General features: G+C 40.5%; 1 protein-coding gene across 3 annotated transcripts in view; it reads right to left on the bottom strand.

Moving 5' to 3' along the window:
• Positions 1-3,383: 3,383 nt before the first annotated feature.
• Positions 3,384-16,010, bottom strand: part of Dock10 (dedicator of cytokinesis 10) — a 234,268-nt gene continuing 221,641 nt past the window's right edge. For all 3 annotated transcript variants that reach the window (XM_027942015.3, XM_027942017.3, XM_027942018.2), the window contains exons 51-56: positions 13,290-13,436; positions 10,989-11,199; positions 9,580-9,770; positions 7,704-7,804; positions 7,382-7,520; positions 3,384-4,133 (exon numbers count right to left, since the gene is read on the bottom strand). In XM_027942015.3, the coding sequence (XP_027797816.2) occupies positions 4,017-4,133; positions 7,382-7,520; positions 7,704-7,804; positions 9,580-9,770; positions 10,989-11,199; positions 13,290-13,436 (906 nt within the window). In that variant the 3' untranslated portion in view covers positions 3,384-4,016. The remainder of the gene's footprint in view (positions 4,134-7,381; positions 7,521-7,703; positions 7,805-9,579; positions 9,771-10,988; positions 11,200-13,289; positions 13,437-16,010) is intronic.

Here is a 16,010-nt window from a genome sequence, read left to right as displayed (position 1 = left end):
CAGGTTTATTTTTTATTTTCTTACTTTTGTTAAAAAAATGAAAATTCTTAATTTTTGTTCTTAGGATTTCAATTGATTTCTAGAACTTTCCTACAATTCCTCATTTCTTTAAAAATTTGCTCATCTGAAAGGAAAATTCACAAGGCAGAGGATTGGTCCTTTGGATCATTAACCTTCAAGTCTTATGAAATAAACTTTCTCAGTTCATAAGCCACTGTCTTTCAAAACATCCTACAAACACCAGTGTCTGATTCACAACAAATAAACAATACAAAACAAAAATCCTACCCAACATACAGGTAGAAGTTACTCTTGTACTACTTTTGATAAAATATAAGAAATGTCATCTGCTTCAGAAGTAAATATCCTTTATATATTAGGAATATGTCCAAGAAACAATGATGTTGTAGCTAGGGCATTAATGTCAAATGATGCAAGAAAATTACAAGCAGATTCCCTGGAGAATCCTCTACACAAGTGATAAAAGTTGTTTTCTGTAATCTTTGCTCAATCATTCAGGCTCAATCACCATTATCATCTCCAAATGATTTTCATATGGTAATATTTTGATCTCTCTCACTTTTTATCACAGTAAGACCAACCCAGTATATTTGCTGTAGTGTCTCTTGGGTCTTGTGACTAATGATCTCTCCACCAAGCTATTCTTCTCTGAACCCCCAGAACATCTGACATGTGTTCTATTACAGGAATATCTAGGGGTAATGAGAAGTCAAAGGAGGTTGAGATATTTCATGGGAATTTTTTTCTTTGCTGACATCTCCATAATTCACCTGGAACCCTTCAATCACCATGTTCTGAATTCAAACATGTGTACCTGCCCTCAAGTAAACACAGCTCCTCTTGTGTGCCCAAAGGTTCATCAAACCTTATCAAACTTCATCTCAGGCAAATGAACTCATGGCAAGGAGGGGACTGTTTTTTAAAGAAGATCAAGGGTCTTCTAGTTATGGTCACCCCTGGGCTGGAGGTACAGAGAATGGCTCTCAGATGACAGTTTTGGCATTCCTCAAGCTACCCCTCACCCTTTTGAAAAATTCAGGATTCCTACATAGACTGTTTAATGTTTTTAAACTTCCTTCATCGGCATTTTTCACATGCAGCTCTCCTAGTAGTCCTCAGACCTTGAACACTGTTGGAGAATCAGTTTGCATCTTTGCCCATAGCCTTTGGAATAGTGTCAAAAAAAAAAAAAAAAAAAAAAAAAAGAGTTGCTGGGATTACTGATGGGAACTTTGTAATCTGTGACCAAAATATGACATACCCACACACCACTCTGCAAGGAACCCACATATGCCTCTCTTTTCCCAAAAACTAGCCTTGGCTAAGAAGGATTCAGTCACTAGCCTTCATCTGCTAGAAGCTCTACAGCTGAAGCAACAGGAGCCCCAGTCCCACTGGGTGGTTCTAGATGTGGTATTAAGCTGGGTCCTGTTATGTATGGGTTCCATTTATGTGGCTGGAGGAAAGGGAAAGGGAGCTTCCTGTTGGAAGAAGGAGCAAGATGGGTATTTTAACAGAATGTTGTGGCTGTAGTGGAGGGTACATGTAGGTAAGTAGAGTGGAGGGAAGTTAAAAGAAAGGGATGGGGCTTCCTGCAGAGTTGCAATGCTAATTTTGCCTGTACTTCATCATTTTCTAGACAAAACATATTGTCAGCATGCTATATGTGCATATACATATATATCAGATATTATATATCATTATTTTTTAAAAACATTTTTTAGTTGTAGTTGGACATAATATCTTTCTTTTATTTACTTATTTTTATGTGGTGCTGAGGATTGAACCCAGGTCCTCGCATGTGCGATGAGAGCGCTCTACCACGGAGCCATGACCCCAGCCCTATATATCATTCTTTTACTGATGCAAGTGTGGTGCTGTAGGGGCTGCTTGTAATCTGAGAGACTACTAATTGCTTTAGGATCATTTTGCTATGTTTGCTTTCGAATGCGTTTCATCTTCTGGTATTCATAGGAGTACTGGAATCTTATCATATGTATATATTTTTAGCTTTCTGGAGTTTGATTATTAAGGTGGTAAATCGTCAGCCTGAAAATATGGTGAGATCCTTTACTGAGCGACATTCAGAGGTCTGAAAGCCGACTTTCCAGTAAAACGCTCTGTCTGTCATGACAGCATCCCTCAGAGAGCTGTACTTCATTATGGAGGAAATGTGCTGATTGGCCTACTGGTATTTGGCTTCTAAATGAGTGCAGACACAGAATAGGGATGCACAGAGGTAAGGATAATGAGCCTAAAATAAAAGCTAATAAAAACGAAGGGGCATGTTAATTTCTTTGCAGTCTGGGCATTCTGTTCTTTAATCTGAGAATGGACAGGTAGGTGTGGAGTGGGATTCGGAATGGATGAGGGCCCAGAGGCACACCTGACATCCCTGCATTAGATCCACTTATTCTGTTTTTGATACCTGTGTCTTATTTTCAGTCTTTCCATCTGTAGAACCTGGAGATTTATCACCATTTTTTTTAAATGAGCTTATTTTAAAGAGCATTAATTTAAGAAAATTTGTGTAAAGATGAAAAAGAATATAAAATAAGGACTCAATGTCTTGGTAATTTAAAATCAGATCACGGTCTTAGAAAACATCATCTTCTGCAAAGAAATGTTTTGGAGTCAATAATTAACAGAGGACTCAGTGGCATTTTTATACCTGAGTATGTCTGGGAATCCTGTGGGCCTGGATGCTGGACTCTACTCCTGGGGTTTCCATTTCAGAAGGTTTGATGGAAATAGGCTACACATGTCCTGCCTGATTCTGCAGCAGGTGGTCTGCTGTTCATAATCAGCTTAGCATGAATTGTTGTCTGACCTGGGGTCCACCCAGACCCCCAGCAGAAGTGTAAGGATGGCCTACGGGGTATAGGTTGATTAGAACGTGGGGCAAAGATAACTTCATCAAGGGAGGGGTCAGGCAGGTCCACTTAGTGGCTTGCAAATCTTCCTCCTGAGAGTGGTACAGGGTACACGGTTCACATTTCACTGGCTAAAGCAAGTTCCATGCTCATACTGACTTCAAAAGAGGGAGCAAAGTGCTATCCTATGGCACATTCGTAGGGTGTATAAAAGGAGTATTTGTGAATCATCCCAATAGCTACCACAACCTCACAGCTACCTAAGGATTCTGATTCATTATGTTTTCTTCAAATCATTCTAGTACTTTCCTAGGTTTGGAAGTCCTTGACTTACTTACTTAGTTCATCTCTGGAGGAAGTCTCAATTGGGTTTAGGTCCTTTTCTGACTTCTGGCAAGATATCATAAGTACTGTGTATGGGATTCCATTCAACAGACATCTATTAATCCCTTTAGCAGTGACTCACCAGCCCATCAAGAGGAAACCGAATGCAAAGTAACTTTTTTTTATTTCTATTAACAACAACAAAATACTTCTATAATTTCATATCCCACTGCTTTTAAGAGCACATATATTACAAATAAAGGAACTCCACAAACTTTAAAGATTAGTATTTATCAACACTTTTTTACACATACACAAATAGTTTAATATAATGGTATCTGAAATGGTATTCATATAATTTTAGTACTGTCATAAGTAATAACTAAAAATGTTCTTTTAAATTTGGTAAAAACCATATATTTTACAATCTTCTATTTACACCTGAAATATGCTTAAATGTTACAAAAACATTCACTTTGACCTTTAAAATATGTGTACTAGGACCACGTATTGAACACGTAACTGACAGCAAACTCAAAGAGTCTGCTTTTTAGCTACACATTCATTGGAATTTTATGGCAAATATTCAGCTTGGCTTGATCGACACCACTCAGTGAAAAAAACAAATTATAGGAAATGTGCAAATTCAGAGGCTGGCAAAATTCTCAAGCTAGCGAGGTAAACAAAAATATTAACACCGTAAAAACTTCAAATAAATTAAAATCTATTGTTCCCTTCCCCGAGATGAGCTGCAGATTCTGAAAGTCCTCCGAGAGGCGAGAGGTGTGTCGGGGCTCCTTACGCTTCGGCACCCTGCGAGACGAAGACCAGGGGTGGCGCCGGAGGGGCCTTGCTAATGACACGCGTGTAGGTTCGCTCCACTCCGCGCTTTGCCGGGTCGTCCCTGCCCGGAATCTTCAGACAGGAGCAACACAACACGAGACAGCCATAATAGAGAGGTTAGCATTTGTGTCCCGAGATACAAAATTAAAAATCAGAACAGTGATTTTTATTAACTATGGGTCTCTCTCTAAATTTTTGGGAAAAAATAAAAAGAATTATCAAAGGAGATATGAAGGATTTTTTTCCCTCTGAGATAGTATGTGGATATTTAAAGTAGATTCACAACATTCTGATTCTCAGATATAAATTAATAAATGTCTGAATGACACAAATGCATCTGAGTAATTTCAGAATTTTATTCTAATCTAAGAGCTTTTTTTCCCCCCCCAAAATCTACCAAAAAGGTGGGGAGGAGATTGGAAACCGTATTTAAATATTTACATTAATGGAAATATAAGAAAAAATTAATCTTGACCTGATTTTACTTGAAAATAATGTTAATAGGTCTCAATGATAATTTCTTAGACTCTGACCTATTCAAATAATGATATGTAAACACAATAATAACAGCAGCCACAGAAACCCCAGGCATCTGTAAAATGTATCTTTGAACAGAACAGACTTAAGGAATCTTTTGAATTTCTAGGTATGATGATTTTCCCATTACCACCTTACCACCCTATGCTATGACCTGCGGCTTCTCCCTCTTCCAGGAGAGAATTGCTGCTTCTGTCCCCCAAAGAGCACTTGGCATCTGAGTTTCCCATACTACCAATGTATTCTACTCATGATCAGTGCTATCAAGCTCTGCATGCATAATTTGGTTGATAATGTGTTCAAAGAGCACCCAGGGCTCTCGCAGCAATCTGCTTTCATCTCCTGCATGCGTGGCCCTGGAACAGAACAGGTCTGTTTCCTTCTCTGTTTTTTATATTTGATACTCATTACTGCAGTTGACTTTACTCTGCTGTCGTTCTCACTGAATGTTGAAACACACTCCAAATGAGCATCTTATATTTATATTTCATCTGCATACTTATATGCATTACTTTGGCCTCAGCCAAAAGAATTATTATTTTTTTGGCTGTTTATAAGACACTGTGAAATTCTGGCTGCCTATAAAAGCAATTATTGCCTGTCACTACCAATTCAAATGACTCCATCTCAACTTCTCCATTTTACACACCAGCATCCTCCTTATTTTGCTCCATCTCTTCCCCTGTATGGAAGGTTCTTTAATTAACTAGATGAATTTCAGAAGATTCTTCTAGCCAAGGCTTTTCTGGAGACTCTTGGAGTGAACTACATAACTTATTCTATTTTTTTTTCTATTTCTATTTCTGTATTTCTATGTCTTGATTCTATTTGTTTCTAATTTTCAAAGTTAAATGGTAGAATTTTTCTCTCCATTGTAACACACACACACACACACACACACACACACACCTGTTTCCAGAGTATGTGCCCAAGCATAGAGGCATATGCAGGCATTCCCATATATAACCACCTATTAAATGCCTCATCAAAGCACAGGACCAGGAGAAAGTTTATCTTTCCTGCTGACAGATCTATTTCTTTTACTGAACAGCAAGAGCTATGCAATCCATAAGGTTCTTTGTGTCAGTTTCTAGGAAGCTTAGAGGCAAATTTTCCTTCTTTTAGCAAAGGTTCCTATAAAAGGAGTTATTTTTTCTCTCCCCCTAATCACCTGGCCACCTGATCTTTGATTTTTGCTTTGGCATTTGGGGTGCAGTGCACCTTTGTTTTGGAGACAGATGGGCTGAAATACATTCTAGAAGCTGATGGAGTATGAATTTTCTGTTTTAAAACTAAGGTTTTTAAACTTCAGTTTTAAATCACCAGGATCCGTCCCCCCACCACTGACCTATCTTGAAATGGAAATGAAGTTGTTTTAATTAAATAAAAACCTTAGAGAACACTAGCCACTTTGAAGGTGACTGGGAAAATGCACGGCCAGGATGGGCGATAGGAGAGGCCACAAAGGACGAAGGAGACATAAGGAAAGAAAAACATACCAATTTTGCCCACAGTACTGAGGGAAACACTAGACACAGAGGAACAGAAGCTGTACAAACACGGACCTCGGCAGAGCTGCCAGGAGAAAAGAGAAGAGCGTTTGTGCCAGTTTGAAAGCCAGACCAAGAGCTGGAGACAAGCATTCCTTCATCTTTCCCAGCTTTTACGGCCATTGTTTGTTCTTTTTGTTTCTCTCCCAGATTTATAATTTCTCCCATGCTTTCAAGGCATCTGCCAAGAATTTAATTCCCATCACCTCTCACAAAGCCCAGGCCAGTTCTACTTCCATTAGGAATCCTGTCCAGAGAGATTCATTCTTCTTTACATAAGTCAATCAAACATTTCTTTCTTCAGCTAATATACAGAGTTAAAGATGTGGGTACGAGAAGATAGAAAAAAAGGAAAAACTAATACATAAGGTAATTGCAATTAGAATGAAAGATGGAATACTTTTCATTTTTTTGCAAGTAGTGTTGATAATGCTAGGTCATACGGAAAGGAAGGATCACTAATATTAACTGAGTGACTATTATGTGTGAGGTATCATCATCATGAGACTAGTCAAGTTCTGTCCTGCATGTATTCTACAAGGAGCACAGAAAATGCAATATCCAGGTAGAGTGTGAGGGCCGCTGGATGCTGGAAGCCCGCTAATGAAGCAGTGCTTGGTTTTGAACGACTCGATTTTTTGCACCCCATATTATCGAATAGCCACACTTTGTGCGTTCTTACAGAACATGCTGCACACATGTCTGAAATCATGAACAACTTACTTGTGGGGTGAGGGTTGATTTTTATCCAACTGAGGCCCAGTCTCTGCAGGAAGTCTTGGAAGTAAAAGCCCATGGCTAGTCCTGAGGTTCTTTTTGGGCATGGTGCAGAGACCTCTAGTGGTGAAGTGTGGAACTCCAGACCACATTCTGGCTCTTGTGAGGTCCCCATCCAGGGGTGGCAGAGAGTGGCACCAAGTTCTAATGGGAATTGACCACAATGGTCCTCAATGTCGCATCAGACCCACTTATTATAGAAAACCAACAGTTTATGTGGATTGGATAATCATCTTTAAAAACTGGAAAGCATCTGGGTTCTCACATTCTTTTCCTACAGATTTTTCTCTAATCTAATCTCGGCTTTAAGCCAAATGCTGCTGTGCATGGTGAAGAGAGCATGATGGTGATGGAAAGTACAGTGACTTCAGAAAAAGAAAAGAGAATCTCTCCAGCCCTGGCAATGGGTACAACTTTCTATCTGCTCACAGTGCCCATTCAACAGGGAACACTCACCTGCTCGTTCATGATTGCAGAGAGTTCGCTCAACATGTCCTTATAATGGGACCGCAGTTCTTCTTGGTACTCCAGCTGGTCCTCCTTGATGAGGCGCTCATTCACATCGAGGGCCTGCCCACACGCATCTGCAAATTGTCTTTAGCAAGAGCATGAAGCAGATTAAAAACTATCCATAGGAAGTGACCTTGAGGTCAGTAACTTTGGGTTCAGAGTTGGGATGCTGGGGGACTCTGCCACCTTGGACAGGGATGGTTGGGTGAATTCATGCCTCTTGTCGGAAGGAGTTCAAGGAAGAGTATTCCAATAAAGAGAATCTTACCTGAATATTTCCTTCAAAAGTTTTACTTGGTTGTCAGGGTATTTCTTTGCATTAGTTTCTTCAAGAAAAGCTCGTGCATAGGCCATTGGCCCAGCATTGACCTAGGAAAAGAGAATTGGCTGAGGTTGACCCCACCTCCTCCATGGAACCTTCTCCACACATGGAAGGAATGGCAACTGTGTGTGCCACTCATGTGGCATCCTGATTCTCTCTTCCTGCCTTGTGACACACTAATTTGTATTCCTGTTATATCTAACCACTCACGAAGCCACTAATGAGTGTGTCAGAGTTTTGTCCTTTCCCACCACTTTTCTCAGACTCCATTACTTGCCAGCTCTTTCACATTTTGCCATATCTTCAATGTGTGATCTGCTTTTCCTAATAGCTTTGAAAACCAATTACTTCTATTAACTTAAATACATTCACTGTACTTAAATTTAATATTTTTAATATCAAATGTTCGATGAGCTAATTTTTTTTCTATTAAGCACTCAGCTAGTACGAAAAGCCATTCCACAGTGATTGTGGTGGGTGCCCTGTTCTGAAAACCCCTCTTTCCCTGTATTCCACTTGACAGTCTATCTTAGATCATGGTCCAAGGAGGCATCTGTCCGAGCTGCTGGATGAATACACAGGGTCAGTGTGTTCATCAGTCTATCAGTGCTGACACAGGGTAGCAAGTCCACACTAGTGGAGGGCTTCATTTTCCTCAGGGCATACTATCTGTTAATTGGGTTTCAAAAGGATCCAGGTACACCAAGGACACTACTACTGAGCAGACTTCAGATGCTGTGACCACTGGGCATTGGTCATTAGTAGACATGCAGAAGTCAGCACCACATGTTTTCCTTTTCTTCTCCAGGTCCATCCTCTCTTCCTCTACTTAGCCAGGAGCCTAGGGAAGCCATCTCCTCTGCAGTAGGACAATGGATCCCTTGCCTTCTGGCTACTTTTCTTTCTGAGCTAGCCAGTGGGGCAGAGCAAGGACAGTGCACTCAGTGTGAGAATCAGCAGCATCACACATTTTTTTCCTTTGCTTCAGGCTCCAGTACAGCTCAGCAGGGCACTGGTACCTGCCGACCTTTATTTGAAAAATCAATATTTTATTTGTTACGGATTTTAGCATTTTGATTTTTAAAAACACTGTATTAAGATCTTGATTACTGATTACATTTTGTGCTTCACTCTCCTCACCCTAGTAGAAGCCCAGTTGGGATCGAGCATTGGGTTTTTCCGCAGTCCTCTAGCAGAGCCACACCTGTCCATCATCAGGGACTCACTGTTTCCCCCCGTTTCTCTGGGTTTGGGGTGGTAACACTCCGAGTATTCCTAGACCATGCACCAGCCCTTGCTGGTTTCTTCAATGCTGCTCACACTTTTGCAAATAGTTTGTTTATTCTTTTTCCCTTAATCAACCACTGTGAGCTTTCCATCTGCTTCCTGTCACAACCCTGACAGTCAGATAAACACTACTGCACATTTTATGAACTAGTAAGCATTCTATTTCTGGATTTGTTTTGAAACAATTTTATAAGGCTCTTAATAACAGATATGTAGAAGAGTGCTGTGCTTATTCATTAGTTGATTCATTCATTAGGATGCAGATACAGAACAAAGTTTATTGAGAGAAGATGGGATGGGAGGTTTGAAGGAGAAATGTTATTTCAGTTCAACTTAAAGGTGTAGCTACAGGTGTTTGGCACCATCGATGTGCATTTACAGCTAGACATCATTCTAAAGACTCAGATGAAAATATTGAGTTGTATCACAAATAGCAAAAAATATTTCTTATATCCTTTGTAAAAACAATTTTCAGGTGTTTTATACCAAGTTTCACTGGCTGTGTGCAACTCAGCTCTGGGTAATGCTTACTAACCTTCACACTGACACTTCCTTGCAGTTTGAGCTGTAGTCTGATCATGTCCACCTCATCCATCGTGCAAAGCTGATTAAGCTCAGAGACCTTCCTGGACATCTCATCAATCGCCACTTCAATAGGATTCAGTTCTGTGCTCGACTGGCTGACAACCTGGATCCTCTTCTTCACATAGGGGAACAAATGACTCGCTGCACAAAAGCCACACAGAGGGATTTAAGGGTTAGTGGGAAGTCCAGGATTCCCCCGGGGGTTTAGAAGATCTTGTATTATTTCACAGCACGTTCCATCTGCTTGTTTCTGTGTGTGTCTGTTTTTCTTCTAGATGCCAGCATCTCTCATACTCTTACCATTTGCCCCAGCCGCCCCACCAGGCATGGTCTTCTCCCCTCACCAATTAACGTGAATGCAATCTTAGGGATGGGTAAGATCTTTAGAATAGTTAAACACTAAAAAGATGATGGCTTTCGACGCAACTTCCAAGAAGATCTACACTAGCCCACAATAAAGAAAGTTCAAATTAATACTGCAGAGTATATAGAGTTCTAGTTATTATTATTATTTTTTAAATTACAAAATCCCTGGACAAGTTTTCTAAAAGTGAATGCATCTTGTAGTTTGGACACTGGTGCTAGTAACCTGTCTACTGTACAGTGCAGGATCACAAGTCTGCCAAGGTGGCTGGGAGATCTCCCTCCAAACTGCCTTTGCTCACCTTCCCTCTCAGTTGCCTTCAGGAGCTCCTCCTAGCTCTTCCATCTCTATTTCATGTGGTGTTGACCTGAAATTCTTGCTTTACTTGGTTCTTTCTCCTACCTGACTGTGAGCATCTTTAGGGCAATATTCTGTGTATCCTAATTGCCAGGAAACAGAGCCCAACACCTAGTAGGAACTCATTAAGTGTCAGCTGAATAAATGAAAAACAGAATAGATCTAGATAGCGCTGGGAGGGGGCTGCAGATCAACGCCTGCTTTCGTTTTAGAGGAAGACTCTGGTTCCCACAGTGGTTTAAAATCTTGCCCTAAACCACACAAGGATGAAAGCTAACCCTGAAGCGGCTGAGTGTAGATTCAGGGAGAGGAGAGAGGAAAGTTCAGTGCCTTGTGCTTTCCCATTGTCGCTGACGCCACTGACCTTCGCGACTGCAAATTCTGCAGGGAACAATGACTAAGTGCAAAGTAACTCTAGTGACAATTCTCCTCTGGCTCCCTTCTCAAGCCTCTTTCTCCTAACGAAAGATAAAGGGGGAATCGGGTCTTCCTGGCAAGTATCTCCAAGTCGCGACACTCTGGGTGCTGATCTGCAGGGCTGAAATGACTCTTGATTTCCACTCATCGCCTAGTGAGGGACTGCAGCTCCCTGGCGGAGTGCGCCTGCGCGAGGCGGTGGCTCAGGCCGGGGCACCTACTTGTCAGCACCGTCCTCCGCTTGCACTGCTCGGCCACTCCGCCGTGCTTCTTGCCCGACAGGGTAAAGGGCGTCTCGAAGACAAAGCGGTTGATGTTGTGGTGCATTTCAAAGTCTGTCTTCCTGTCCTCTATTTCCTTTTCTTCAAAGAACGGGGTGACATAAGTCACCTGGATGTAGGCGTATTTGGGGTCCAAATCCTTGGGGTTTACCTGTGTTAACACATTAGGGGCAAATAAAGGGAGGTGAGTCGCAAGGTGTGTTTGAAAGAAAGCCCAGAAGCTCTTTTCTCTGGGCTGGCATCCTGAGGAGGCTGTCCCTCTTCCCTTGGAGGAAAATGGCCAATTATCATTTCAGAGCTGGTGAGACCACAAAGGAACTGGCCAACAGTGGTTCAGCAACCAGCTGTGGAAGCAGCAGGACTGGAGCCAGTTTAAGGACTGAGACTCTTTACCACTTAGCTGCCTGCTGAGCCATATTATTTAATCCTTTATTTATTTCTCTTCTGTGATGAACCTCCATGCACCTTTGTGTGCAAGTCTTTAGGAAGTGGAGATGCATCTCTTTGTTCCTCTGTGACTTAGCCATACACCTAGACAGGGGGTAATGTGGAGGGAGGTCCTTTGTCTACTTAGGGGATTAGCTGATTAACCTATGAGATGACTGCAAATTTTTGTATTTTTCATGTCTCTTACCTTCTCTTACTGCAAGAGGACACTTTATTCCATGTCCTTTCTAACTTTGCTTTGGTGAATGGGCTTGACAAATAGTAAGGGGGACAATTTGGAGGTCCCAAGACAATCTGGGAAATTGCTTTGGTTCTCCTTGGAGGCTGGAAGCGATGCTTCTCAGCCTCTTTTCTAACGATATCTTGAAGAATTTTAAAACTTCTGATTTTCTCCATGGGTCCACCCATCCACTCCTTATCCAATTCCAGAGATTTGAGGAACCTCATGAACTTTTTTGTAATGCTACTAATAATTACACTGTAAGGTGGGAAGAATTGTGACCATTTTATGGATTTTAATACTTTTAAGTAGAGGTTCAGAGTGGCCAGTTACTTTATCTGTGATCACCAGTGGCTTGGTGGAATGAAGACCCAAGTCCCTCTCACACCACAGTGGCATTTTTCTCCATCCTACTAAAGCTCTCTTGATGCTTTCACTCAGGAATGTCACTACTGCAATCCTCCGTCTGCCTGAATAGGTAAGGTGACTGTATCGTTCAAGCCAAGAGGAATAATGAGCAAATTTGAAAGAATTTCTGCGCAGAAAAGTGATCTTGTGCCTAAACCCCTCCAAATGCCAGCAGAGACGACATCATCATCATCATCATCATCATCATCATCATCATCAATCTCTTTCATGTCCCAATAGAGCTCTACACCATTGCAATCATGTAATAGGTCAATCAGCTTATCTGCTAAAAAGACAAGAAACCTCCCTGCTGTACTCCTTTACCCAATCTGTTTTTAAAGCCTTGCCATTCTCTAAACACATATTCCCTTTTCCTTCCTTCATTTCATTGCTTGTGCTGGGCTTCCTAGAATGCTCATTGCTTCTCGGAAACACTACTCACCTGCTATTCAATGATCACCTCCTCTGGGTAGCAATGTCCAGGCAAAAGTGAGTTGTTCACAGTCCCCTGTCCTGAGCTTTCCCTTGCTAGTGGGCCATGTCTCACTGGGGGCACCTCATGGCATTCTAGTGACTGTTCACACAAGTCTTTTTCCTCTTGGCCCCGTGAGGACAGGGAGGTCTGGGAGGAATATGCTCTGCACACAATAACTCCTAGTTTGGCCCTGGCATACAGTAGGTGCTTACTAGAGTTTGGCTAAATGAATGAGAATATACAAGAGAATTCTGGTAATCTAATGAGAGGATGTAATCATTTGTTTTTTGGAGCCAAGAGGTTGAGTATATTCTCACAGGCTAATACAATGTAATAGCAAGTCTGGTCCTAACACAGGGGACAACTTTCAAAATTGGAATGACCCAGGAAGACCTCCTTGATGGAATCAATATTTTCGACCTATTTTTTCCTCTAGTCCCACCTTTGGGTGCAATCACTTTAACACTGAAATTGCTATTTGAACAAAATAACCCATGGGAGAAGTAGAGGACTTAGTTGGCTATATAGAAGACGACCATCAGCCAATCAACAAGCAAAACACCCAACATAATTTTGGTACTTTACTTTGCAGAGTCAGATGGAAAATGAAAACAATATAGTTAAAAAACAAATGACAATAAAAAAATCTATGTTGAGTCTTAGAACTTGCATAAATATTTATTTTTCCTACCTTATTGGAATCTTGGATTATCTTCACGTTATCTGCTCCAAATTTGTCTGCATAGAGTTTGAGTAGTCTTTGGGAAATCTCAGAGAGACCCGTCAGCTTAGGTTCTTTGTAAATATACTCTTTACCCTCTTCTTCTTCAAAAAAACCCTATGGAAGATATACAACGAACCATTGATTTTATCAGAAAATTCCAGTTGCAAATCACAAACAAAACAAATGTCCATTTATTGAAAAAAAAAATCCAGTCTTTTGGCTGCCATCCAAGCCATTTATTAGCACCCTATGAAATTCAAAATTAGAAAAAAAAAACAAATAAAGAATATAAAAAATATATTATTAACAGACATTAATATAAATATTTCCTAGCCAGGTCAAAGAGCCTCATTAAATATATTTTCTCTTTTTGTAGAAATCAATGTTAATAGCTGCCTGCATATATTTTGGGGGAAGAATGCCCTCTTGTGGCAGCCTGGGGTAGAACACAAAAATTGGGGGCATTATTCAGAGTACTGGGTATGGTTTTTAATAAGGTCTTCTACAAGTCTTTGAAACTAGCACAGTAACACTGTGCTGCATGAAAAGGCATCTGGATTCGTTGAAATCCATCCCACATTGTCTTAGTTGAAAAATCATGACACTTTTTATTGTTGCAGAAGAATTACATATGGTATGCTCCCAATTACTGCTATCTAAAAAGTAACTTTATAGCTGCCTATATGACTTCAGGGACCTGATGCAATTTAGCTTATATGTAATTCAATTATTCGATTTACTTTTCTAATATAATTTTTCCCCTCTTAAAAGTCGTGACCTTATAAGATTAATAATAGCAACCAAGTCATCAAATAGGGGTTAGCTTCTATATTATTTGGTTTGGTTTGAAGCAGGGGTGAAGGAAGATTCCACTATCTGCAGATAACTAAGTGAGGAAATATTTATAATTCCTCTTCTTTGAAGAGATAGAAACATTTTTCCTGTGGAATACATATGGCCTCAAAATATGTCATGAAGCTCACAGCGAAGAAACCACAGTATCTGGTTTCTTCTGACTACAGAGTTTCCCTGCAAAGAAACAGCTTTTGAGGTTGGCTAAAGATACTGGGGCTCAAAAAGAAACATAGCTATGTTTAAAAAATCATTTTTTGACTAAAAGTATTCATTTTATGTAAAATAAACATGGACAAAACCTCCTAATGCTGTATTTTTTTTTCATGGCTGATGTGAGGCAACCTGAGAGTAATTATAGAATTTGCATTATTAACTTCGTATGGTGCTGTACAACTGTATTTTCACATATGTAAATGTGATAAAAATTAAAAGGATACTTTCTATCCTAAGAGGCTGGGCTGTAGCTGTCATTTGCAGAAGTCAAGGCACGGGGTCCCCTCCTCAGCACTGTTCTTGTCAAGCAGGTAATTATCTGTAGCCTTGTCCATCTTCCTAATTGACTTTGGGCTTTCAGCAAATGTGTCTTGTTCAACAAATGCATGCCTAGTGTTTAGCATACTTCCTGGCATCTCAAAGGAGGGAGGGTCACTCTGTATTTTTTGAGGAGATGAATGAAATTGTTCTTAGAGGACGTAAATCTCAAAAAGGCATATTTGCTCCAGAGGTAACTGGAAAAGACCTCACTGTTTTTAGTAAAGAGGTGTTTATTGCATAAACATCAGATTATGAGTACCTGATCCTAAAGTGCTAGAAGGTGGTTGATGGTTCTGAAATCATGAAGAGCAGCTCCCTACCATTCATCTGGGCTTTGCAGGGCGGTGAGGCCTGACCCCATCCCCATCTGGCTTCCCGCCTGCTATGTTTTTCCACTGCTCTCTTTGAGGACTTTCGTCTGATTCCAGGTCAGAAGTTAGTGGCTAAAATTGACAGACTGACACATCAGAGAAATAAGACTTCTGAGGCCATCAACCAGAATCCCTGCAGGGCCACAGCAAAAACAGCATTTACAACTTCAATTTCAAAGAGGAAAATGCCTCCAAGTTTTAGAAAAAGATTCTTTCACCCCAGCATGAAACTAGTACACAGAGACATTTTCACTGTGAATTTTTCCCTTGACAAATTTCTGAATCTGGAGTTAGCAGAAAATGAGTGGCAGGAAATAGGTATTTACTGCTGTTATCATGACCTTGGTGGCCTTGGTCATGACCTGTGACTTTCTTTCACCCCTAATCCTTAGTCTGTAGGATGGGAAAAGTGCAGACTCTGCATTTTGTTGGGAAGTCCTACTAAGTACGGTGCCTGGTGCACAGTAGACCTTTGATGAGTGTTGGCTACGACAATGACAATGCCAGCAATGAAGAAACAATTCCAAATCCATGAAGCAATTTAAGTTCTGACTTGGATGCAGAGAAACAGCTTAACTCAGCGTCTGGTGCTTAAAATACGTACCTTCAGCTTTTCTTGCATTAGAACTGCAATTTCCCTTATTACAAAAAGTCTATTGATACTCCTATTTCAATATTTTGGTAAGTGACTGATCAGAAAGAAGCAGTGATTATAACTTTTCCTGAAAAGCACAGGAATGTAAACCTTTTAGACTGTTTTACAAAATGGGTAAGAAGGAGTAGGAATAGCAGAATAAAGAATTTAACTTGCTGTCTACCATAGTTTGGGTAAAGTGCTTTTGGAGCCAGACAAATGGCAGCCATATAAATGTTTGGGATGTATATTTACTTTCACCAGGGAAATGATTAAGGCAGAGTCTACTGAGCT

This window comes from Marmota flaviventris, chromosome 11 (genome assembly GCF_047511675.1).
Source record: "Marmota flaviventris isolate mMarFla1 chromosome 11, mMarFla1.hap1, whole genome shotgun sequence".
NCBI lineage: Eukaryota > Metazoa > Chordata > Mammalia > Rodentia > Sciuridae > Marmota > Marmota flaviventris.
The sequence above is the reverse complement of the archived record's forward strand: the minus strand, read 5'-3'. Positions and strand labels throughout refer to the sequence as shown.